At 54.8% G+C, this 24732-nt stretch overlaps 5 protein-coding genes across 5 annotated transcripts; 1 reads left to right on the top strand and 4 right to left on the bottom strand.

Annotated features, from left to right (window-relative positions):
* Positions 1-815: 815 nt before the first annotated feature.
* Positions 816-5187, bottom strand: EAH_00012160 (hypothetical protein, conserved; the record flags this gene model as incomplete). The annotated part of the gene is made up of 6 exons (XM_013394728.1): positions 816-1912; positions 2055-2241; positions 2553-2822; positions 3529-3642; positions 3883-4006; positions 4100-5187. The coding sequence occupies 6 exons, from the start codon at positions 5185-5187 to the stop codon at positions 816-818; spliced, it is 2880 nt and encodes a 959-aa protein (XP_013250182.1).
* Positions 5188-9182: 3995 nt separating this feature from the next.
* EAH_00012150 (hypothetical protein, conserved) lies at positions 9183-14940 on the bottom strand (the record flags this gene model as incomplete). The annotated part of the gene is made up of 6 exons (XM_013394727.1): positions 9183-9947; positions 10138-10268; positions 10474-10702; positions 10980-11105; positions 12036-12410; positions 12679-14940. 6 exons carry the CDS (start codon positions 14938-14940, stop codon positions 9183-9185), a joined length of 3888 nt encoding a protein of 1295 aa, XP_013250181.1.
* Positions 14941-18504: 3564 nt separating this feature from the next.
* On the bottom strand, positions 18505-19825 carry EAH_00012140 (SNARE associated Golgi protein family domain-containing protein, putative; the record flags this gene model as incomplete). The annotated part of the gene is made up of 4 exons (XM_013394726.1): positions 18505-18593; positions 18831-19140; positions 19456-19680; positions 19808-19825. 4 exons carry the CDS (start codon positions 19823-19825, stop codon positions 18505-18507), a joined length of 642 nt encoding a protein of 213 aa, XP_013250180.1.
* A 534-nt stretch (positions 19826-20359) lies between these two features.
* EAH_00012130 (hypothetical protein) lies at positions 20360-20908 on the top strand (the record flags this gene model as incomplete). The annotated part of the gene is made up of 1 exon (XM_013394725.1): positions 20360-20908. One exon carries the CDS (start codon positions 20360-20362, stop codon positions 20906-20908), a length of 549 nt encoding a protein of 182 aa, XP_013250179.1.
* Positions 20909-22453: 1545 nt separating this feature from the next.
* On the bottom strand, positions 22454-24044 carry EAH_00012120 (hypothetical protein; the record flags this gene model as incomplete). Its single annotated transcript, XM_013394724.1, has 2 exons — positions 22454-22798; positions 23712-24044. The coding sequence occupies 2 exons, from the start codon at positions 24042-24044 to the stop codon at positions 22454-22456; spliced, it is 678 nt and encodes a 225-aa protein (XP_013250178.1).
* Positions 24045-24732: the final 688 nt, after the last annotated feature.

Here is a 24732-nt window from a genome sequence, read left to right as displayed (position 1 = left end):
TATATATATATATTATATTGCTATCCATATGCATAGTATATAATACTGAACATATATATGCATATATATATATATATATATGTAGATGGATAGAGACAGAGAGAGACAAGGACAGAGAGTGGTGCGCGACTACAGCAGTCCCAGTGCCTGTCTATACAGCAGATCGCCCTCCAAATCAAGCGAAAGCAGCATTTGGCATCTCAGTGGGCCCTCTTCTTTCTGAAGGGGCAATACGAAGAGAGGAGACAGCTTGCGACTAGTGTTTATAAACGCATTTTTATATCTCCTGCTGGGGCCCCCTCGCTGGTCTCCGTTGTTTGCACAAAACAGACTCAGACTCAGAGAGACAAATGAAATATGCAGAGTAGATAATGCCTAAAAGATCTCTAGGGAGCGAAGTAAAGCAGGCAAATGATACGGAATAGAGACTCTAAAGTGCTCTAAATGCCTCTAAGGGGACAGCAGAAAGAGACAAATGAAGTCTAATGAGTAAGTAATGCTTTGTAGGCTACTATGGAGTCAGAAGAAAGAGACAAATGAAGCCTATTGGGTAAGAAATGCTTTGAAGGCCTCTAAGGAGACACTCGACAACGGGTGCAGTTAGGAAAACTGTCCGGGGCAGTTAGGAAAACTGTCCGGGCAGAGGAGGGCCCACAACTCGGGAGACACACAAAAGCTGCTGCTGCCGGTGCTGCTGGTGCAGCTGCATCTGCAGGTGCAGCAGCAGCAACAGCACACGCGGAATCCACTGCAACTGCTGCTGCAGCAGCAGCAGCAAACGCGGAACCTCTTGCATCTGCTGCTGCAGCAACGCTTTACTTCTTCGTGCCAAAGAGACCGCCCCCGACAGCATTCTGCTGGGTGCTACCAAAGAGACCCCCTGCAGTCTGCCCCGTCTTGGGGGCCCCAAAGAGGCCTCCGCCAGTACCCTGTGTGCCTGTGGAGGCCCCAAAGAGGCCCCCCCCCGTATTCTGTGTGCCGGTGGAGGCCCCAAAGAGGCCCCCCCCAGTACTCTGTTGGGTGTTACTCGAGGCCCCAAAGAGGCCCCCCCCAGTACCCTGCTGGGTATTGCCTGAGGCCCCGAAGAGGCCCCCCCCAGCCCCCTGCTGAGTGTTGCCTGAGGCCCCAAAGAGACCCCCCCCAGTACCCTGCTGAGTGTTACTGGAGGCCCCAAAGAGGCCCCCCCCAGTAGCAGTATTCTGCTGCTGCTGAGTGCTGCCAAATAAACCTCCTCCTGTCCCTGTTGAAGGGGCCCACGTTGAAGAGGCCCCGAAGAGGCCGCCGCCTCCGCCGCTCTGCGTTGCTGCAGTAGACCCAAAGAGGCCTCCTGTGGCTTGCTGCTGCTGCTGCGGCTGCTGTTGCTGCTGCTGTTGCTGCTGGTTGCCGCCAAAGAGGCCCCCTCCTGTACCCTGCTGAGTAGTACTAGAGGCCCCAAAGAGGCCTCCGCCCCCCGTCGTACCCTGGGCCCCTCCACCTGCCCCAAAGAGGCCCCCAGTCCCTGTGCTAGAGGTACCAAAGAGGCCCCCCGCACCTTTTGCTGCTGTTGTTCCTCCTGCTGCTGTCTGCGCCCCCCCAGCTGCTGCGTTGGTGTTCGCAGCGCCAAAGAGGCCCCCCCCACCGGCCGTCCCAAATAGGCCCCCAGTGGCAGGGGCCCCTTGCTGCTGCTGCTGCTGCCCTGTACCCTGTGCGCCAAAGAGGCCCCCACCAACCCCAGAGGCCCCCCCAAATAGACTCGTGCCGCCTCCCTGTGCTGCCCCAGCAGACCCAAACAAGCCCCCTCCAGAGGATGTGCTGGGCTGCTGCAGGCCGCCGAAAAGAGTATTGCTTGCCCCTAGGAGGGGCCCCCCGCCACCAGCTAAAGAAGCTTTGTCTCCTGCAGCAGCAGCAACAACAGAAGCAACAAAGACAGACCCTGGAGTCACCGCCCCAAAACGCCAAGCGCCACAACCCTCCTCACAGCTCAACAGCAGTTGATGCTGCTGCTGCTGCAGCAGCTGCAGCAGAAGCAGTTGAGACGAGAGGCAGCAAGACAGTAAGGGCTCAGGTGTATTTACCTTGGCTGGGTTGCATGTCTGCTGCCTCCTCATCTTCGCTGGGAGGCAGCAGCTTAACTCCTGCCTGTTCGAGGGCCTCCTGGGCCTCCTGTGCCGCCTCCACCAACACAAGTGCCTGCGGCCCCGCAGCAGCAGCAGCAGCAGCAGCAGGAGCAGCAGCATCAGCAGACGCAACGGCATGCACAGCCTTCAAGCCAACAGCACAACAACTCCACCCCATCCCCATGCACACCTCTGAAGACGCAAGAAACACGAGACAGGGGCCCCACCAGTAAGGCTAACGCCACCGACTGAGGGCCCTCTACTCTCTCCCCAAGGGCCCCCTACCCCATCTTAAGGGGCCCCCTACCCCCTCTCCTCCCTCTCTGGAAGCCCTCTACCCCCTTCTCAGGGGCCCCTCTCCCCCTGCTGAGGGGCCCTCGCAGGGCCAAGCATACTGGAGGGGGCCCCTGCGACGCACAGGGGCCCCACGACTGTATCTTAGGGTTTAGATCGTACCCTCTTTGAAGCATTAAACAGGAGGTCCCTTTGAGCCGCAATAATCTCCGCTATCATGACGCCATCAGCTCTCCCAGAGGAGGGGCCCCCACAGCTTGTGGGCTGCTGGGTAGCAGCAAGACAGGGGCCCCCAGCCCCCCCGGAGGGGCCCCCCTCCTGAGCGCAGCGGAGCTCGTGCACCTGCGACTCCAACAAAGACAACCTCTCACGTGCTGCCTCTACTGACTGCAGCAGCTGCTGAATGCATGGGGTAGCCAGTGCCGATGGGACCTGAAAGAAACAAACAAAAGCAATAAAATACAACACACAAATACTCGTCCTTGCTGAGGCAGTACGTACACCGAAATAAGAGAGTTAAGGTGGTGTATAGGAGTAAATACCCCCGCAGTCTAATCTAATAATTTTGTACTTCAAAACAAAATACATCTTCTTCAGAATTTAATGTTTATTATTAACCGGCAATGAACAAAAGGCAATAATCGCAACGACTAGTTAATAGCAACCCCAAACAGGAGACAACAAGAATAAACCCTAAACCCTAAATTGCACCAATAAACCCTAAACCCTAAATAACAACAATAAACCCTAAACCCTAAATAGCAACAATAAACCCTAAACCCTAAATAACAAAAGTAAACCCTAAACTCTAAATAGCAGCAATAAACCCTAAACCCTATTCACCACACCAATGAAGCCTAAACACGAAGGCAAAATACTGTAAACCCTAAACCCTAGACACGAATAAATCCTAAATCCTAAACCCTAAACCACTGCGGGAGCAAGCGGCCGCAGGTGTCTGCTGACTTCCTATTTAAAAGCTCCGCAGCAAAAGCGGCTGTTTGATTGGCTAGCTGGTGCTTGGTGGTGGCTAGTTGATAGCTCATTGCTACTTGTCTGGCTAGCTGCTAGGTAGCTGCGGCTTGCATGGCTAGCTAGCTAGCTAGCTAGCTAGCTATCTGTGCGGGTAGGACTGCACCTGTAGAGGCAAAGCACAGGGCACATCTGTGCCTTGCGCTGCTGCACCTGCTGCAGCAACGGCGAGGTTCTGCACGAGCTGTTGATACAGCTGCTCAACTTGGAAGCAGAAATTCTGATAGAAACAGCAGCAGCAGCAGCAACAGCACAACACAGCAGCCACAATGCATGCAGCAGCGAATGCGCGAGTGCGCAGTTTAGCAGAAACGCAGCGGCGAGGGGCCCCTTCTATCCCGTGGTTGAGGGGGGGCCCCCCTTTGGGGCCGCCATCGGGTTTGCTGGGGGCTCCTGGTGTATGCAGCTACTGCATTAGCAGTGCAGCAGCAGCAGCAGCAGCAGTCTCATCTTTGCTTACCTTGTCTCTCTCTAATAAAGGCCTCACAGCGCTGCTCTGGCGGCTCGCCACAGCCACGCGGTGCCCTGCAGCTGCTACCCTCGCTGCCTCTGCTGCCAGGCCTCCCTCTAGGGAGCCGAAGGACCTGAAGCGCAAACCCTAAACCCTAAACTCTAAACCCTAAGGCCCAGAAAGAAACCCTCAGCACTCGCTGCGTAAGCAAAGGAGTAGACCTTACTTCTTCAGAGCGACAGTTTGAGCCTGAAGAGACTCCAGCTGTCTCTCCTGCTCTCTCAGGTGTATCTCCACCTCCCGCGCACCCTGCGGCAGCTGCTGCAACACACGCCCTAGGCTTTCTAGGGTCGGTTGCCGCGGCAGCAGTGCAGCAGCACGCCAGTCTACGGTGCTAAACGCTGCTGTGCTGATGTTGATGCCCTTCACGTTGCTGCTGCTGCTGCTGCTGCTGGTGCTGCTGCTCCCAGTGGTGTTGGTGCCTCCGAACAGGCCGCCCGAGCCAGTGTTGCTGCTGCTGCTACCGCTGCCGAAGAGACCGCCTCCCGTGCTGCTGCTGCCAAACAGGCCTCCCGTGTTGCTGGTGCTGCTGCTGCTGTTGGTACTGCTGCCAAAAAGGCCCCCTCCTGTGGTGCTGCTACTGCCGAAGAGGCCCCCTGTGGCCGGTGCTGCTGCTGCTGCAGGCTTCGCCGCCCCAAAGAGGCCTCCCCCAGTTGCTGCTGCAGGGGTTGCTGCTGCTCCTGCTGCTGCAGTGCTCGTCCCGAAGAGCCCCCCTGAACTTGTTGCAGCAGGGGTTGCAGCAGCAGTGCTGCTGGGGGCCCCTGTCGCTGTGGAGAGGCTACCGAAGAGGCCCCCTCCTCCAGTGCCTGTGGCTGTAGGGGCCGCCGTGCTGCTGCTGCCGAAGAGGCCCCCTCCTCCAGTGCCTGTTGCTGTGGGGGCCCCCGTGCTGCTGCTGCCGAAGAGGCCCCCACCAGTAGCACCTGTTGCTGCTGTTCCTGTTGCTGCAGGCTTTCCAAAGAGGCCCCCTGAAGCAGCAGGAGCAGCACTAGCAGCACTACCAGAGCCAAAGAGGCCCCCCCCAGTACTGCTTGTAGGCGCTGCTGAGGAGGCCCCCCCAAACAAACCGAAGCCAGTCCCGCCTGCAGCAGGGGCTGCTGTGCCTGCAGCTCCTGATGTTCCTGCTGCTGGTGCTGCTGTTGCTGGTGCTGCTGCTGCTGCTGCTGTGCCCCCGCTCCCGAAAAGGCCTGTGGGGCCCCCTGTTGTTGCTGGGGCCTGCGAGGCCGAGCCAAAGAGGCCCCCCCCTGAGCCGAACATCTCCTGCTGTCTGTGTTATCTTCTAGGCGTCTGTTTGCTGCTCTAAAAGACACAAGGCGTAATTAAGAAGGAGACAAATTATCTCCCACACAACCAACACTGCAACAGGTGCTGCGCCGAGGCCCCCGCCCCCCTCACTCCAGCAGCAGCAAGGCCCCTCAGCAGCAAAACCGAAGCAGTTTGAGCTATTAAACAGACGTTAGCAAAACAAATAAAGAAGAAAAGGGTAAGCATGCATAGAGGAGCAGCAAGAGAAGACGGAGTTGGGGGCCTCGTGTCCAGCCTTAGGGGCCTCTGTACACTCAAAGGGCCCCCCCTACCCCCTTCTGGGCCACCCGGGGGGCGAGGAGATATACTGGGGTTTTCTCTGTTATTGAAACACACTTTAGAAATATTAAGAAGTAGAAATAAATGCATTACATCCAAATGCATCTCTCTAGAGCGGCAGGCCTGCGCTGGGCGTAGGGTAGTCGCAACATAATATAATTATGAAACAGGTAGCAACACGCAGACACCTAAGAGGAAAGGAGGCATCCGAGCTCCAGCATATGCAAACGGGGGCTAAGGGGCCCCTAGCAGCATCAGCCTCACGCAGTGTAGGCTGCACTTGGTGCCCAGAGTTCTCTTTCTTGTGGTGTAGCAGTGTCTTCGAAGCTGGTAGATGAGTACTTTCTTGTGCAATCATTTGTACTTAAACACAAGCACAAGTACAACAATTGTCTAGAGTCTTTGTGCAGACAGCAAGAGCTGATTGCGTTGTTCATGCGTGTGGAGGTGCCTTGGAGCATCAGTTGCAACAAGGCATGAGCATCTTCATCATAGACAGTCTCCTCTCCCGTGCCCCAAGCCTTCACGCTGCCTTGCACAGAATGTCTGGGGACGTAGGAGGAAGTCAGCGGCTTCTTAAGGACTCTTTCCTTGAGTCGTTTGGCTCCACTGCAACTCACGAGGTTCCTCAGACAATATCACGGACTCACGTTACAGTGGGTACACAGTATGAGGGCAGTTTCGTCAGAAAGAAGAAACGAAGCGTGTTTATGAGACCTACATCTTGGAAAATTCTTGCATCAAAAAATCTTGTTGAAGCATATTCTCTGTTCTATTGCCGCTGCGCTCGCTGTTCCGGAGGTGTCACCTACCCCAGCCAAGCTCCTGAAAGGTTTTCCCCCTGCAGTATCTAGTGTGCTTCTGTCAGAAGGATGTGGGTGCATCCATAGTAAGCTGGGTAATGATAAAAAGACGTTCAACGAAGGAATGCAGTGTCATTTGATGTGTCGTAAGGGGACTTGCGAATGCTACCCTCCACACTAGCCTTTGCACCAGAAATTGCACCGCTGGGTGCTGCAAATAAGGGTAGGTCGCTTTTTCTCCCCACTTTCCAACGGAGCCTCTGGCGCTCTGCTCGGAGTTCGTGGGTGCAGGAGGGGAGTCCCTTGCTCTCTGCTTTGATGTTTAGAAGTGTATGCCCAGTACAGTGCAGCAGTGACAGAGTGCGCTTCATACAGAGCTCAAAAACATTCGCATTGACATTGGACGCAATCGTGTGATGTCGAAGGAAAACGGAAGAAGACAAGATGGGCGGCGGCTTTTTTCAATAACAAAGACACTGAAAGCAAAACCTTCCAATGCATTCCGTCGGCAGACACAAAACTAAAGTCCCCAAAGGCAGACCCAAAGTAGAGTTCTTCTGGACGCTCTTGAGGCATGTGAATGCGCTTGCGGAAACCAGTAAAGGGCGGCTTTTTGTATGCATGGACAACGAACGTATGCTGATGCGGAAGGTCCAGGAGCACTTTCAGCTGCAGCGCTCCGGGGAGCGCTGCAGCTGCTACATGAGGAGAGGCAGTTTGCAAAAACCAGAGGTGTTTATTTCTCATGCCATCAACTAGCTTCTTAGGGTTGTGCATTCATCCAGGAGTAGCCGAACCAGAGGTTGCGAAGATAGAGGCCAGCTGGATTTGCCCGCTTCCGCTTTACACACGCACGAGCGTTCTGAAGCTTCTCAGTCTGGCTCCGTACAATTGCAACTTTATCACTGGATACCATGGCATTGACGCCCACATAGTGGATCTAATCAAGGATGATCAGCAACAGACACCGACGAAGAACCTGCCAAGGGTCTTGTCCGAGACCGGACTGCCTCCAGTACTCCCATTCCCTGCTTTCGACAGATTCGCTTCTTATCCGCTGCTGCCAACAGCACACCGTTTGGGATAACCCTCTCTCTCAGCTGACTCCTCGGGATACTGCAAATAATCACCTATATCTCACAACGTTTCATGGAAGTGGAAGAGAAGTATCCACGACACAGGCTGGGGCACTACGCGGTGTGGTGGGGAGAAGAAAACTGTCGACACAACATTGATAGCACGCACTGCACTGTTCAGATCGATCGTACATCCCTGACAGACCGGATTGCACAGTTGGACTTCCAAGCTAAGCGCATCAAGGGTATCACCAACATGGCGGCTGTCGCATTCTTCAGACGAACTGTCAGTCAGGCTTTTTTTCCTGCATCCTTTCCTGCATCCGTGTGTCTAGGTGGTTATTTTGGCTTCCTTCTGAATTGTGTTTTTCTTATCCTTTGCTGCTCACGCGACTCTGGTTTTCCCCAAACCCAACAACGGAGAGCGTGTTAAGTACCACAACATATACGGCGCTGTCTCGAATCAGACGGGGCGTAGACTCCGCCGACTATACCCTTCAGCTTCATCTCTACGGAAGCTATGCGCAGAGTGCACGACTACACGTTACTGCGTTCTTCAATACAAATACATCAGCAGCTGTGACACTAGACAGGTCCCTTTGGTGGCCCTAGTGTGTAACCGCCAGCACAAGAATGTCACCTCGCTTGTGAATCTCAGAAGATAGATCGGAGGAGCGCCTTCACTTCTCAACACCTGCAGAACCGTCCGACACCTAAATGGGCCTGGACGCGTGGATTTCATAGCGAATTAAACATCAGTCAGAGGCTGCGATATAATTTATGCTGTTGTGAATAGACTCAGCAAGTATGCCCGCATCATGTCTTCGGGCTCAGCCGCAACAAAGGGAGCGGCAAAAAATTTAATAGAGCGAACCTCGCTACACATATACCTCTTTACCCCAGAAAAAACACGAGAATAGAATATTTGAAAATGCATGCATCGGATGCTGCGTGAGCAGGGGGAGGCAAGCGCCACTCCGTTCGCTCATGCAGATTGCAGAGCTGCATCTTTATACCCCCTTACTCACAAGCGCACCACGGCAGTACGACGCCACCACCAACAGCACAACAGCTGTATCGCCACCTCACGAGACACGGGGCAGTATCAAGTGCTTGATGGCCATGAAGTAGAAATAGGTGTATACAGTATCCTGAATATAACAGGCGGGGGGTGAAGGATCTAGCGAAATTTGCCCGAGCCTCGAGAGAAGCAGCGAAGACTCAAACCTGACAACCCTACGGCATCGGCAGACGCTGTTGCTGCCTCCTCCCTTCGCGAGAAGTTCGGAGACCCATGCCTGCTTGCCCACCTCAGGCTGAACAGGAGAGGGAAACATCTTTGCTGGCAGACACCCAAGTGTACGTGCTGGCGATGGTCTGCGGCCAAAGCAGCATCTTATCCTTTGTGTGTAGGTAATCCAGAGGAACACGATCACTACAAACCAGCATCTGGGGGTATCTACTTTCCGAAATAGAAGAGGGAAAGAGGAAAACGATGGAAGATTGGCCGTCACTGCGAACTCCTCGATCCATCAGGAGAGCCAAACACCCCGGAGCGATCGCTGCATTCACCTACTGGCTGTTCCTTGTCCTGCATCTCCCTAGCCCAAAATAGCCTCGAGAAAAGAAAGACCCAACGCCTAGAAACTGTTACTCAGCAAGCTGAACTTGCGCCATCTCAGAATCTGTGTGCCCCCGCCCTTCAGGTGTTGTGTGTGTTGGTTTAGGCTGCAATATGCACGGAACTGCCCCCCAACCTCACGCAGTGTCGCACAGCTTGACAAGAAACTTAGGGCTGTTTCTGAGAGGCCTCTCCCTGCTCTAGGGGAGACCTGTATCTCCAGCCCATCTGAGGGAACGCCTTTGCCACAGGGTGAGTTTTGTAGCAGTGGCGGCAGCAGTCTCGTGCACGCAGCAGGCGCTGCATTACGCCTGCGCCTTCCTCCTTCTCCCCCCCTTCTACAACCACCCAGTGACTCTCCAGAAGAGGCCCCAGCTCGTGAGGGGGGAGGCAGGCGTATGCCTCTGGCAGCCGTAGAAGCCGCAGAGCAATGCGTCTCAGCTTGATGCTGCTGGGGCAGCTGCAGAGCGGCAGCGAGGCCTCTCCCGCCAGCAGAGTCTCTATCTCTTCTCTGCATGCGCTGTCGTGCGCCACATGCCACTGCATGAAGCACGTCAGCCCCGCATGCGAACTGCTGCTAACACTGCCCTTGCCCTCTTTGGAGCTGTGCCCGCTCGGCAGGCCCAGCCTGCTTAGCAACGTCACACTGCGGGGACCCTCTTTGTTGTTTCTAGAGATTAACTCCAGAAGCCGCACTGTCTCTAAAGACCCCCGCGAGCATATGTCTTCGTAGTTGAGGGGGTATTTAAGCAGCAGACACCGCTGCAACCACTGCGGGGAGGTGTAGCCCTGTAACCGTAAATTCTCTAAGACGCTCTCTGCATTCGCACGCCGCCGCTTTATAAGCCCCAACGTCGCCAGAAATGTATCTGTTAGAAAACCAGGAAACTGCAGCATATTCAGACAAAGCTCATCCCCCATGTTCAACGGTTCCTGCATAATATACACCCCAAACACACACACGCACACAAACCACAACATTAAGGCAAAGCAGCAGCACCAGCGCCAGAGCAGCAGCAGCAGACAATTCAACTCCCCCGTGCAGCTGCACCAGATACCCCCGCTGCTACTAAAGCTGCTGCAGCACCCAAACGAGAACAAGGCAGCTTCTTATTCTTCTTACCTGCGGGTTATTGGAGTAGACATAAAGAGGCAGCCCATCCACCAACACCTGGTGTACGCAGACAGTTGACCGCTGGCGCCGCCACTTTGCCCATGGGCCCCGCAGCACCTCAGCCCCCAGCAGGCGTTCCCCTGTAAAGCAGCAGCAGCAACAGCAACAGCAGTAGCAGCAACAACAACAACAGCAAGTCCAGAAGCCGTTGCGTCTACAGGTCGGCTTGAAGCTGGGGAAGTGCTACTTGTTAGCGAAGCAGCAGCAGCAGCAGTATCCGCAGCAGCAGCAGCAGCAGCAGGATGGCAGCGCAAGTGTGTTGCAGCAGGAAAGACTGCAGCTCACCAGTATGTTGTACGAAGGCAAGGGGGCAGGCCTTGCGAATGGAGGTGAACTCAAGCCCTTTAAATGGGACAGCGACAAAGGCGGCAGTAGAGCTTCCGGTGTCACTGCAGCCAGAAGAGAAACGCTTAAACCCAAACTCTTCCTCGCGGGGATCGCACACCACCTTCGCCTCCCTCAGTGCTTCATTCACGCGCTGCCGCCACCGACCCTCTGCATCAGAAGCATCAGGCTGCAGCAACAGCAGCAACAGCAACACTATGCAGATATACACAGCCAGCGGTAATAAGAATAAAATAATGCTCGATCAAAGACATATATACATATATAGACATACAGAGAGAGAAAGAAACAGGCACAGATATACACATAGACAGACAAACAACACGCCTCAGCACGAACCACGCATACTGCAACAGCAGCAGCAGCCATAGCAGCAGCAGCAGCAGCAGCAAAGGCATCAGCAAGTGGGTTGTATGTATGTGTGTGTGGCTGCAGCTAGATCGTACATATATGTCGCATGTCCTGATGCTGTCGTACTGCCCCGTTGGCTGCAACTCCTTTGCTGCCTCCGCCCCTTCAGCTGGAGTTAAGAACTCCCCAGTGCGGACACCGAAGATTTTGAATTCACCTTTCTGTAAGAAACAGTAAACAAAAACAATAAAATATAAAGCAAAAGAATTAAAAACCGAGCTAAATAACATAAATACAGATCCCAACAACCTCAACAACCAGAAACAATTACAGAAACAACACAGAGAACAGCAACAGCGTCAACAGCAGCAGCAGACCTGTTCCAGAAACAGCAGCAGCAGCAACAGCAGCAGCAACAGAAGCACTAGCAGAAGAAGAAACAGCAGAAGCAGCAGCAGCAGCAGCACCGCCAGCACCAAAAGCAGCAGAACCAGCAGCAGAATCAGAAGCAGCAGCGGCAGTTCCGCAGCAGCAGCAGCAGCAGCAGCAGCAGCGTGAAGAGGTACCTTGATGGGTGGCCCTGCCCAGACAGCAACAGGGTATGGAGCTCCGAATACGCAAATCCGCTGTCCTGGTTTTGTGAATCTCTCACCAGTGAAGGATGTTAATTTGCTGATGGGGTGGCAGGCGTCTGCTACACTTGCAAGACGAACCTCCGGCACACAGAAGAACACCGGCTCGCGCCTCCACAAACGAGTCTGCAGCAGCACCAGCAGCAGCAGCAGCAGCAGCAACAGCAATAGCACCACCAGCAGCAACATTTCGTGCTGATATAACATATACAGCCACACAGTCAGGGTTTTCTGCTGTCCAAATAGAGCAGCAACACCAGCAACAGCAAGGCGGGAACAGTGTCGCGTTGGCCGCCGCCGCAGTAGCAGCAGCAGTAGCAGCAGCAGCAGCAGCAGCAGCAGCATTAGCGGCTGCAGCAGCATCAAGAGCAGCAGCAGGAACAGCGAGCGTACATGAACTGCACGCAGGACATGCTGCTGTATGTGTTTCGGTGGGGGTCCCCCGCTGCAGCGGGTATACTGCAGCACAGGGTTTGAAGAGGAAGCAGCAGCAGCAGCAGCAGCAGAAAATTTGTTTACGCCCTGCATTGCTGCGAACACCCGCCGTGCTGTCGGGCCCAGCGCATCTTCAATAAAACGAACTCCACACCACTGCAGCGCAGCAATACCGACGCGTATCTGCTTCTTTCCTGAGGCTCCAGCAGCAGCAGCAGCAGCATCAGCAGCAGCTTCAGCGGCAGCTTCAGCAGCAGCTTCAGCAGCGGCAGCAGCAGCGGGAACGGACGCTGCACATCCAGCTTCCCCTGCTGCTGCTGCTGATGCTTCTGCTGCTGCTGCATCTGCACTGCTGCGGCTGCCTGTAGAGCTCGTCGCTCCAGCAGCAGTACTCTCAGTGTCTAGACAGTCGGAGTATGGGAAAGGCAGCAACGTCTGCAGTATGTGTCTTCGGTGCGTCTGCAGCAGCAGCAGCAACAGCAGCAGCAACAACAGTAGCAGCAAGGACAGCAGCACAGAAGAAACATCAGAAGGCACGAGTGCGGAGGCAGCAACGAATTGCACAGCACTACTTCACGTATCCGTGTTGCTGCTGTAGGCAGTTACTGCTGCTGCTGCTGCTGCTGCTGCTGCTGCTGCTCTAAGTGTTGCTGCTTCTGTTACTGCTGTTGCAGGTATTGCTGCTTCTTCTTCTGCTGCTGTTGCTGCTGCAGGTGCTGCTACTCACCGCAAGTCTCTCCTCCCAGTTTTTTGCGATTTTGTTGATATTGGTGGTGCTGCTGCTGCCGTTGCTGCTGTAGGTGCTGCTGCTGCAGTCTGCTTCTGCTGCTGCTGCAAGTGCTGCATGCCTCTTCCTGCGTAGCGCCTGTCTTGCTGCGATAAGGGCTTGTGCTCGCTGCTGCAGCTGCTTCTGCGTCAGCTTGCGCGGGTGCTGCAGCGTGTGCTGCTGAGCCCCCTCACGCTTCTGTTGCTGCTGCTGCTGCTGGTGCTGCTGCACCTGGTGCTGCCTTAGGTGCGAATGCTGCTGCAGCTCCTTCTTCACGCTCAGCAACCGCTGCTGCTGCTGCTGCTGCAGCGTGCCCTGCCGCTGCTTTTTGCTTTGGGGTTCGCTCAGTAGAGCAGTACTACTTCTCTTTGCTGAGCCCTTGTGGCCTCCTGTAGCAGCAGCAGCAGCAGCGGCAACAGCAGCAGCAGCAGCAACAGCAGCAGCGCGTAGAGACCGCTGGGGATGTCGAGGCGTGTGCAGCTCTCCGTTTTGCAGTGTATATACACCCGGAGGCCTCTGTCTCGCTGGCGTGCACCGGGAAGACGCCGCCATGCTGCTGCTACTGCTACTGCTGCTGCTGCTGCTGCTGCTGCTGCTGCTGCGTCGATGGCTGCGGGTGCTGTTGGCAGCACTGTATTTGTATGGGATATGTTTGCTGCTGCTTTTGCTGCTGCAGGTCTCTGGCCAGAACTTGCGCAGCTCAGCAGCAGCAGCAGCAGCAGTGGCAGCTAGTTTTTCTGCTGCGTGCTGCCGCTGCTGCTGCAGCTGCTGCTGTCCGTGCTGCTGGTCGAGTTGCTGCTGCTTGACTACGATTTCGTGTCTTCGTTTGTTGAGGAACTGCTGCAGCAGCCTCACAGTGAGTTGCTGCTGCTGCTGCTGCGCGGTGTCCGCTTGCTGCAGCGCAGCCTGCAGCAGCTCCCACCTAAGAAAGGCCCTCTGTATAACCACTGTCCTGCACTTCTGCTGCGTCTCTTCTATTTGCTGCTGCTGCTGCTGCTCTTTTCTCTGCAGCTGCTGCTGCTCCTCCACAAGCCGCGCCAACTCCCGCTGCTCAGCGCAATCCTCTTCCCGCCACTGCTCCTGCTGCTGCTGTTCGTGCTGCTGCTGCTGCTGCTGCTTCGGCTCTGTCTTTGTATATCGCTTGGGGAGGCAGGCTGAGCAGGGGGATTCAACAGGTGCGTCGCTGCTGCTGCCGTCCAGCGCCATGCGGCGATGAAGGTCGTGCTGCTGCTGAAGTTCGTTCTGCTCCTGCTGCGCGTTCTGCTGCTGCAGTTCGTGCTGCTGCGGCTGCTCGTTCTGCTGCTGCTGCTCATTCTGCTGCTGCAGTTCGTTATGCTCCTGCTGCGCGTTCTGCTGCTGCAGTTCGTGCTGCTGCTGCTGCTGCTCGTTCTGCTGCTGCTGCTCATTCTGCTGCTGCAGTTCGTTCTGCTGCTGCTGCGCGTTCTGCTGCTGCAGTTCGTGCTGCTGCTGCTGCTCGTTCTGCTGCTGCAGTTCGTGCTGCTGCTGCTGCCGTTCGTGCTGCTGTTGCTGCTCGTTCTGCTGCTGCAGTTCGTGCTGCTGCTGCTGCGCGTTCTGCTGCTGCCGTTCGTGCTGCTGTTCGTGTGGTTGCTGCTGCTGCCGTTCGCGTGGGTGCTGCTGCTGCTTGTGTGGATGCTGCTGCGCCTGCTGTTCGTGTAGCTGCTGCTGCTGTTCTTGCTGGTGCTGCGTCTGCTGCTGCTGTTGCTGCTGCTGCTGTTGCTGCTGCTGCTGCAATTCCTCCCCCTGCAATTCTTCCTTGGAGCAGCAGCACCCCACACCGCGCAACTGTTCACCGTGAGGGTTGCAGGCTTCCGCCTGGTGCTGCTGGTGTTGCTGTTCGCTGTTCTGCTGCTGCAGCTGCTGCAGCTGCTGCAGCTGCTGCACCGGCCGCGACTGGTGCGCCTTCCCCTGCAACAACAGCTCCCGCGGTAGCTGCTGCTGCTGCTGCTGCTGCTGCTGCTCTTGCCGATGCTGCTTTTGCTGTTGCTGGTCCCCACAAGTGGCGCCGTTCTGCCCACGGGCCTGAGACAAGATTTCGTGCTGCCGTTGCTGCATTTGCTGCTGTCGTTGCTGCTGCTGCTGCTGCTGCTGCTGCATTTTCACTTGTCTGAGCATCACAGTCCCTGGAGAGTCTTGAATCCCTGCGAGCTGCTGCTGCAGCCACCTATGTTGTTGCTGCACCCACGGCTGCTGCGCTTGCCACATCTTGTGCTGCTTGCTGCTGCATGCGTGCTCTCTTGCTGCTGCTGCTGCTGCTGCTGCTGCTCCCTCATGTCACGCCCCACCGAATTACCTGCTTCGCCCGCAGCAGGTGGAGTTGCAACTCCTTGCCATATAGCCGAGGAGTCGGTGCTGCTGCTGAGGCTCCTGCTGCAGCAGCAGCTGCTGCTGCTGCTGATGCTGCTGTTGCTGCGGCTGCTGCTGCCGCTGCCCCGCTGTCTGGCAGCAGCAGAACCTTGGGGCTGCAGCAAAGTCCTTAACCAACCTCGTGGGGGGTGCTGGGGCCTTGACAGACAGATAAAATAATTCACTCAGCAGCAGCTGCTGCTGCTGCTGCAGCTGCAGCTTTGCTGCTCCGCACCTGTGTGGTGCAGCAGCAGCAGCAGCAACAGCAGCAGATGGCGTCACAAATCCAAAAGAAGGGCAGCAGTCGGTACCGGCTGCGCCTCCCGCTGCTGCTGTGGCTGGAGTCGCTAAGACTGCAGGCTTGCAGCAAGAGCAGCAGCAGCAACTGCAGCAGCAGCAGCAGCAATCCCACCGCGACTGCTTGCCCTATTAACGGCTGGGAAATTGAGGCCTCCCTGTGCAGCGTAGGAAGTCAGGTGTTGCAGACGCTGCTGCAAGTGCTGCTGCAGTTACTGCTGATGCTGCAGCAGCTGTTGCTGCTGCAGCTATTGTTGCTGCAGCTATTGCTGCTGCTGCTGTTACTTGAGTTGCTGCTGCTGCGTTCGGCGGGGGGGTTGCGTCAGCTTCGATGCTCCGTGTGTGCCTTCAGCAGCACCGTTGTATAGCAGCAGCAGCAGCTGCTGCTGCTGCTGCAGCTTTTGCAGCAGCTGCAGCTGCTGCTGCAGCAGCTGTTGCAGCAGCTGCTGCTGCACCAGTCGTTGCTGCTGAAGGTGACCTTGAAAGGTTTCGCCGCTGGGGCCCTTCTCCTTCTGCTGCTGCTCCTCAACAGCTCATAAAACGAAAAATACAATAAAAATAAGTAAAAAGCAGAAGCAGAGTTAAAAGGCTTTGTCTGCACTAGAGTCTCTGGGGCCCGCGGGGCTGAGACGAGAGGCCCTGATCTGCTGCTGCTGCTGCTGCTGCTGCATTTGCTGCTGTTGCATTTGCTGCTGCTGTTGCTGCTAAAGCCCTTCAGATGCATCATTACTGGGACGCATGCAAACAAAGACACTGCAAGAAGGCAGTCAATAACAACAGCAGCAGAGGGGCTGTCACCGTGCAGCAGCAGATCTGCTGCTGCTGCTGCTGCAGCAACACGGAGCAGCAGAAGCAGCAGGTGTTATTTATATATAGTGCTGGTGTTATCTCTAAAACAAAGCAATATTTTACTTTATATTTATTTTTATTAATCTCCGCTAGCCAACTACAACTTCTGCTGCTCTTAACACTCCGCAGGTGCTGCTGCTGGGGGCCCTCGGTCTTGTGGGGGGACGATACCCTGCTGCTGCTGTTGCTGCTGCTGTTGTTGTTGCTGCTGCTGCTCCTGTTTGCTGCTGCTGTCGGGCTGCTGCAACAGCAGAGCGTCTCCCTGCTTAGAAGAGGAGCAGCTGCTGCACCGGCAGCCGCCAGACAACCCCCAGCTGTTTGTACACCACAACTGTTGGGTTTGCTGCGTAAAAAGAATTCAACAGCTGCTGCTGTTGCTGCTGCGTGAAGCTCTTCTCAGGTGTATAGGCACCTCTGAGCAGCGTATACACCGCAGGTGTCTGTACACCGCACGAGTATTAATTCTTAAGCAGCAATAATAAGCAAATTTAATATTAATTACTTTAAATGAAAAATATATTTTAATAAATAAATAAAGAATATTTGACGGGGAGTGTGCTGACCTTAATTGGCTTGAATAAACTAAAAGAAGACAAACAAACTCTTTAATGTGTTTTCATAGAAATGCAAATAATATAAACAAACTTATTAAACCCCTATCTACCCTATAAGCAGCATTAGGGTTTAGGGTTATCGATGAACTAACCCCAAACCCTAAACCCTAAACCCTAGAGTGCAGCTCGAAGCACGTACACGTCTTTTATTATTATTTCTGTTACTGCTGCTAGTACTGCTGCTGCTGCTACGACTACTGCTGCAGCTGCTGCTGCTACTACTGTTGTTCTTGCTGCTGCTGCTGCTGATACTACTACTACTAGGGGTTGAAATGAATGCTCGCTTCGGGTTGCGGGGCTCCCACAAAAGTTTGGCTGTCGGGCCGTCAGCCGATTGGCACTGCCGTCTCTCAACACCTGCTGCAATCGCAGCAGCAGCAGCTGTTGCTGTTGCTGTTGCTGCTGCTGCTGCTGCTGCTGCTGGGCACTTTGCTGCAGCAGCACCTTAAGTTGCTGCCGTTGCTGCTGCTGCTGCTACTGGGCATTTTGCTGCAGCAGCACCATAAGTTGCTGCTGTTGCTGCTGCTGCTGCTGGGCACTTTGCTGCAGCAGCAGAACATAAGTTGCTGCTGTTGCTGCTGGGCACTTTGCTGCAGCAGCACCATAAGTTGCTGCCGTTGCTGCTGCTGCTGCTGCTGGGCAATTTGCAGCAGCAGCACTATGAGTTGCTGCTGTTGCTGCTAGCTGGCATTGCTGCTGCTGGCCCAGCAGCACCTCGTGTCCGAAGCTGTCTCTACAGACAGCCGGAGACAAAACGCAGCACCTGTTTTTTATTTCTTAACTGCCGACTGTCTCTAATAACAGCAGCAGCTGTCTCTGCTAGCAGCAACTATCTCTGCTAGCAGCAACTATCTCTGCTAGCAGCAACTGTCTCTGCTAGCAGCAGCTGTCTCTGCTAGCAGCAACTGTGTCTGCTAGCAGCAACTGTCTCTGCCAGCAGCAACTGTCTCTGCTAGCAGCAACTGTCTCTGCTAGCAGCAACTGTCTCCTTTTCTATTTAAGTGTCTCCGTCTGCAGCAGCTGTCTCTAACTCTACAAACCGCTGCGGTCTCAGTTTTCTCAAGACCATCTTCAGCAGCATAACTGCTGCAGCACCAACGACAAACACCGCAATAGGCCTCCACCCTGCAGCAGCAGCACAACACACACAACCTCCTGCTGCTACTGCTGCTGCTGCTGCTGTTGCTGCTGCTGCAGAGGGAGCATAATTCGGCATTGCTTGTTGGCTGCCTCGCTGCAAAACCAGACACAGCTAAACGGAGCAGCAGCAGCTGGTAATTCTGCTGCTGCTGCTGCAGCTGCTGCTGCTGCAGCAACACGTGCTGCGCAGCCCCTACCTGAACTAAGGGAGTCCAGACTTCCTAAGGCGGAGCCCATAGACACTGCAGCAGCCGCAGCAGCACCACAATGTGCAGCAGCATCAAACTAAGCAGCAGCAGCAGCAGCAGCAGCAGCAAGCAGGCAGCAACTTGGGAAGCAACATCACAGTGAACTGCAGCAGCAACAGCATATTTAGCAGCAGCAGCAACAGCATATTCAGCAGCAGCAGCAGCTGCTGCTGCTGCAGCACACTGTCCAGAAGCACCACACTGGCTTCATCACGGGCCCTCTCCCCCAACTCCCAACCCTAAACCCTAAACCCTAAACCCTAAACCCTAAACCCTTAGGACTTGCCGAAGAGGGCAGAGTTTGGCATTAGCCCGAGCCAAGTGGCGATGAAGAAAGGCCTGAAGGGGACATCTAAGACGGGTGCTGCAAGCCCACACCAAACCCTAAACCCTAAACCCTAAACCCTAAACACTAATTCCTAAACCCTAAACCCTAAACCCTAAACATTAATTCCTAAACCCTAAACCCTAAACCCTAAACCCCTCCAGAGAAGGCGCAACGACGAGCAACGAGAACAGCCAGCGCATGGTGAAGCTGCAGTGCAGCAGAGGTTTGTGCAGTTAAGGTTTAGGGTTTAGGGTTTAGGGTTTAGGGCCTCACAAGCGGCATTAATGACGAGGTTAGGGAAGGGAGATATACGAAGAAACAACACCGTCAGCATCAAATCCAACTCCGCCTCCCAAGCGTTCGGCTGGTGCTGCTGCTGCTGCTGTTGCTGCTGCGGCAGCAGCTTGTCTTGCGCGGCAGCTTCTACCTGTGCATGCACCTCCCCCTCCATGTGAGTACTGCTGCTGCTGCTTCTTTTGCTTTTGCTGCTGCTTGTGCTGCCATCAATGCTGCTGTTGCTGCTGCTCTGTCTGGGGTGTATCAACCGACGCATGCGCTGAAGCTGCTTGGGGAAGAACCGCACCTGCAGCAGCAGCAGCAGCAGCAGCAGCAGCAGCAGCAGAAGCAACAAACCCTCAGGGCCTTCTAGCTGCTGCCATCAATGCTGCTGTTGCTGCTGCTCTGTCTGGGGTGTATCAACCGACGCATGCGCTGAAGCTGCTTGGGGAAGAACCGCACCTGCAGCAGCAGCAGCAGCAGCAGCAGCAGCAGAAGCAACAAACCCTCAGGGCCTTCTAGCGAAAGAAGAGAGCGGCACAAAGAAGAAATACAAACGCGCCCACGCGAAGCAGCAACGGCAGCAGCAGCAGCAGCAACAGCAGCAGCAGCAGCAGCTCACCACAAACGGTTTTCCTGCTGCTTTAAAGAGGTAGTAAGCGAGGCTGGGCCCCACAGCAGACAGCAGCGAAGTAATACTGAAAGCAATGAGAGGGCTGTAGAGAGCCCCCAGCAGCAGAGTCACAGCCATAGCCAAACCTGCAGCAGCAGCAGCAGCAGCAGCAGCAGAGGTTGCAGCAGAAGCAGCAGCAGGGAGAGAAAAGAGATGTTCACGTGCCCGCCAAGGCTGACAAGAGAAATGGTCATACCCTAAACCCTAAACCCTAGACCCTAAACCCTAAATAGTGCGGGGTGAGAAGCTGCGCAGCACGGTTATAGGCGGGTTTAGGGTTTAGGGTTTAGGGTTTGTAGACACCTGAGAAAGGGAGCATGAATAGAGGAAAAGCCTGATAAAGGAGGTAGATATAAGACAGCAGCAAAGCGAGAGCTATAGGGTGCTGCTGTCTGTACACCCCAACAGCAGCACATAACTTCTGCAGTGTCTTCAACTCGCGAAGAGTAGACAAATCTGAAAAAGAAGAAGGAAGGACAGCCTCCAGCTCAGCAGCAGCCTCTCCACTCAGGCCTAACAAGCAGCAGCAGCAGCAGCAGCAGCAGCAGCGGCGGCGGTGGGGATATGTCAGCGCACAGGAGCAAGGAGAGTTAATAATAGAAACAGCAGCAGCAAATGCAGCAGCAGTTGCTGTAACAGCAGCAGCAGCAGCAAAAAGGGAATAGTACGAGCAGCAGCAGCAATAGCGTCAGCGTTCGCAGCAGCAGCACCACCAAGGGCAGCAGCCGCAGTAGTAGCAGCAACGGCAATAGAAGCAGCAGTAATAACAGGAGCAATAACAGCAGCAGCATCACTAGCAGCAGAAGCAATAACAGAAGCAGCAATAGCAGCAGCACCACTAGTACCAGCAGCAATGGCAGCACCACCACTATCCGTAGCAGTAACAGCAGCAGCAGCAACAGCAGCATCACTAGCAGCAGCAGCAACAGCAGCATCACTAGCAGCAGCAGCAACAGCAGCATCACTAGCAGCAGCAGCAACAGCAGCATCACTAGCAGCAGAAGCAACAGCAGCATCACTAGCAGCAGAAGCAACAGCAGCATCACTAGCAGCAGCAGTGACAGCAGCAGCAGCAACAGCAGCATCATTAGCAGCAGCAATAACAGCAGCAGCATCACTAGCAGCAGCAGTGACAGCAGCAGCAGCAACAGCAGCAGCATCACTAGCAGCAGCAGTAACAGCAGCAGCAGCAACAGCAGCATCACTAACAGCAGCATTAACAGCAGCAGCATCACTAGCAGCAGAAGTAACAGCAACAGCAACAGCAGCAACAGCAGCAGCAGCAGCAGCAAACACCTTACGGGGTAGGCTGCAGCAAAGGAGAGTCAAAAAGCCGACAGCGCAGACAAACAAGAGAGCCATGAAGGAGAATTTCAGTGCAATTATTCTTTTGCTTTCTTGAACATTGCTGCTGATTTGTTTGTTTATTTTTATATCTTTTATTAAACCTTCAACATCAACTTCAGAGGATAATGCAGATAAACGGCGGCCCCGAGGAGAGGGGGCCCCAACCCCCCGCTGCCGCTGAGTCATTATGTTCGTGTTAAGCCCTGCTGCTGCTGCTGTTGCTGCTGCTGCTGTTGCTGCTGCTGCTGTTGCTGCTGCTGCTGCTGCTGTTGCTGTTGGGGTCAGATGTCTGCTGGCCGAGCAGAGGGGTACTGCAACGAGGAGGCAGAGTGTTGCCCCCCTGGCTGTCTTTATTTGGAAGCAGCAGCAGCACAATAAGCAGCAGCAGCAGCAGAAACAGCAACAATAACACACAACGAGCAGCAGCAGCAGGAAAGGCACAAGCAGCAGCAGCGCAACCCAACTAACAGCAGCAGCTGCTGCACACCGAGCACCAGCAGGGCAGCTGCTAGTACCAGCAGCAGCACGACGAGCACCAGCAGCAACTAACCAGATCCCAGCAACAGCAGCAGCAGCTGCAGCAGCCGACCAGCAGCAGCAGCAAGAGCGGCAGCAGCACAGCCAGCAGCAGCAGCAGCAGGCTTCGCAGGGCCTTGAAGGGTATTAGTGTAAGGAAGCAGCAGAAAAATTCTGATATTAAATGATATAGACCAAAGAAACAAGCAGCAGCAGCAGCACTAGTGTACGCTAATATACTCCGGGGGCCCCTTGGGGGCCCCTGAGACTCGCAGCAGCAGCAGCTGCTGCTGCAGCAGCCGCTGCAGCAGCAGCTGTAGCCCTTCCTCTGCTGCTGCAATAGCAAATATCTTGAATATTACTAGCAGCAGAAACAGCTCTATTTGGAGCCTCAATGGGAGTTGTGTATACACCTAACAGCTGCAGCACCCACACGAACTGCAGCAGCAGCTGCAGCAGCAGTTGCTGCAGCAACCGTTGCAGCGCTACACTTAAGACAACCCTCAGGTACCGAGAGCTGCTGCCTTCTTCTGGGGAGGCCCCATCGGCGCTTCTGCGTCAACACCAGCAGCAGCAACAGCAGCAGCAACAACAGCGGCAGCAACAGCTGCAGCAACAGCAGCAGCAGCAGCAGCAACAGCAGCGTCCGTTTTAGCAGCAGCCACCGTAGCAGCATTTGCTGCAGCAACAACAGCAGCAACAGCAACCGCAGGAACAACTGCAACACCAGAAGCTGCAGCACCAGCAACTGCAGCAGCAGTTCAAGCAGCGAATACAGCAGCAACAGCAGCAGCAAGTGCAGAAACACCCGCAGCAGCAAACAACTTTCAATGCGTATGGTTTAGCTTCGGCTGTGCTGCAGCGCCCCAAGCTGCTGCAGCCGCAGGAACAGCGGCATTACAAAGCTGCAGCAGCAGGACCAGCAGCAGCAGCAGCAGCACAGCTCGACACGCCTTGCTGCTGTCTTTTTCTGTTAATTGCTAAGGGGTGTGTGCAGCAGCAGTAGCAGCAACTTCTGCAGCAGGCAGAAGCACCAACTGCAGCAGCAACAGCAGCAGCAGCGATCTGAGCAACAACATCGCCTTTAGGGGGGCAAAAGGGATTTTGCTGCTGCTTCGTAGCACCTGCTGCATTCACTTGCTGCTGCTGCAGTATTTTCGTGGTGCCGTGTCTGCTGCTTGTGTTGCTGCTGCGGCTGCTGTTCCGGTTGCTGCTGCTGCTGCTGCTGCTGCTGGTGCAGCGGCCTTCTTTTTGCTGCTCCCTGTCTTCTATCCGTCTGAGTCCCCTTGTCTTCGGCTGGGTGGGGCGGTACAGCAGCGCGCTGCTGCTGCTGCTGCGGCTGCTGCTGCTGCTGCTGTTGCTGCTGCTGCTGCATGCAATGGAGGCGGCGCAGCAGGAAGGCGGCTTCCTGCCTCTTGAGGAGCTGCATCTGCCGACAGTGCAGCAGCGCAGTGAGTATTTGTTGTTCCTCAGCTAGCTCGCTAGCTAGCTAGCTAGCTATCCAGCGAATGTGTAGCTAGCTAGTGTGTAGCTAGCTGGCGAGTGTAGCTAGCTGGTGTGTAGCTAGCTAATGTGCGGCTAGCTTATCTGTGGTTATCTGACTAGCTATCTGCTGCGTTGCTAGCTGACCAGTGGCTCTCTCTTTTGTAGCAAGCTAGCTAGCTAGCTATCTGTAGTGTGGTTAGCTAGCTAGCTAGCTAGCTAGCCACACTAGCTGTTGCGTAGCTAGCTAGCTAGCTAGCTAGCTAGCTAGCTAGCTGTTGTGTGGTTGGGTGTTGTGTTTGGGCTGGCAGATTTGGTTCGGTTTGAGTCGAGCATTCGGCAGTCTTTGAAAGAACTGCGCGGGGTCGCCTGTCTCCACGCTCGTGAGTCTTACTTAGCTAGCTAGCTAGCTAGCTAGCTAGCTAGCTAGCTAGCTAGCTGTCTGGCCAGTTAGCTAGCTAGCTGTCTCGCTAGTTAGCAAGCTAGCTGCCTGGCGAGTTGGCGAGCTAGCTAGCTAGCTAGCTGCGTATGTAGCCAGTCAGAGTGTTCTCTTGCCTGAGAGGCAAGAGCCCTTCACAGCCCCGCGAGCGTGCTGTTGCTGTTGCTGCTACTGTTGCTGCTGCTGCTGCATTTGTTGTTGTTGCTGCGTCTTAGGGATTGTCTTTTTGCTGCTCGCCTTCGCGGCTACGAGCTTGTTGAGCAGTGCCCTGCAGCGTGTAAGGCCTATTCAGTTAGGGTTTAGGGTTTAGGGTTAAGGGTTTAGGGTTTAGGGTTTAGGGTTTAGGGTTTAGGGGCGAGGTGTGGGGTTGGGGTGCTGCTGCTGCCTGCAGCCTGTGCTGTTGGATGCGGTGTATCCGCACCTCAACGTGCTGACGTCTTTGCTGCTGCTTCTTTTGTGTCTCCACTCTCCGCGGTTTTCTCGCGACCTGCGGGCAGATGAGCTGTATGCCAGCTGCTGCTGCTGCTGCTGCTGCTGCTGCCTGCTCTTGCTGCTGCTCTTGCTGTTGCTGCTGCTGTTCATGCTGTTGTGTCTGCTGTCCATTCTGCTGCTTCTGTTTGTGCTGCCGCTCTGCTCGTTTTGCTGCTGCGTTCATTCTTTGGCGGGACCTGCTGCTGCTACTGCTGCTGCTGCTGTTGCTGCTGCTGCTGCTGCTGCTGCTGGTTGCTGTGGTTTGCGTTGGGGCTGCATGCATATGACTTTGTTGTGTGTTTGTTTATATTCTGTTTGTTACAGATATCTCGCCAGACTCAACTCAGCGCTGCAGCACTTACACCTTTTCTATGATAACAAGTTTTTTCTCGCGACCTGCGGGCAGATGAGCTGTATGCCAGCTGCTGCTGCTGCTGCTGCTGCTGCTGCTGCCTGCTCTTGCTGCTGCTGTTGCTGTTGCTGCTGCTGTTCATGCTGTTGTGTCTGCTGTCCATTCTGCTGCTTCTGTTTGTGCTGCCGCTCTGCTCGTTTTGCTGCTGCGTTCATTCTTTGGCGGGACCTGCTGCTGCTACTGCTGCTGCTGCTGTTGCTGCTGCTGCTGCTGCTGCTGCTGGTTGCTGTGGTTTGCGTTGGGGCTGCATGCATATGACTTTGTTGTGTGTTTGTTTATATTCTGTTTGTTACAGATATCTCGCCAGACTCAACTCAGCGCTGCAGCACTTACACCTTTTCTATGATAACAAGTTCGTCTCCTTTTGTCTCCTTTTGTCTCCTTTTGTCTCTGTCTCTACTTTTCAGCCTTTGTTTCTGTCTCTCTGTCTTCTGTTTCTCTCTCTCTCTCTATATATATATGCATATATATGCATATATATATATATATCTCTATCTGTCTCCGTCTCTCTGTCTCTGTCTGCCTTTGTTTGGCTGTCTCTGTCTGTTGTCTGTCTCAG

The sequence above is a fragment of the Eimeria acervulina genome, genomic scaffold, assembly GCF_000499425.1.
Source record: "Eimeria acervulina Houghton genomic scaffold, Eah_scaff67, whole genome shotgun sequence".
NCBI lineage: Eukaryota > Apicomplexa > Conoidasida > Eucoccidiorida > Eimeriidae > Eimeria > Eimeria acervulina.
This window is presented reverse-complemented; position numbering and strand designations above follow the sequence as displayed.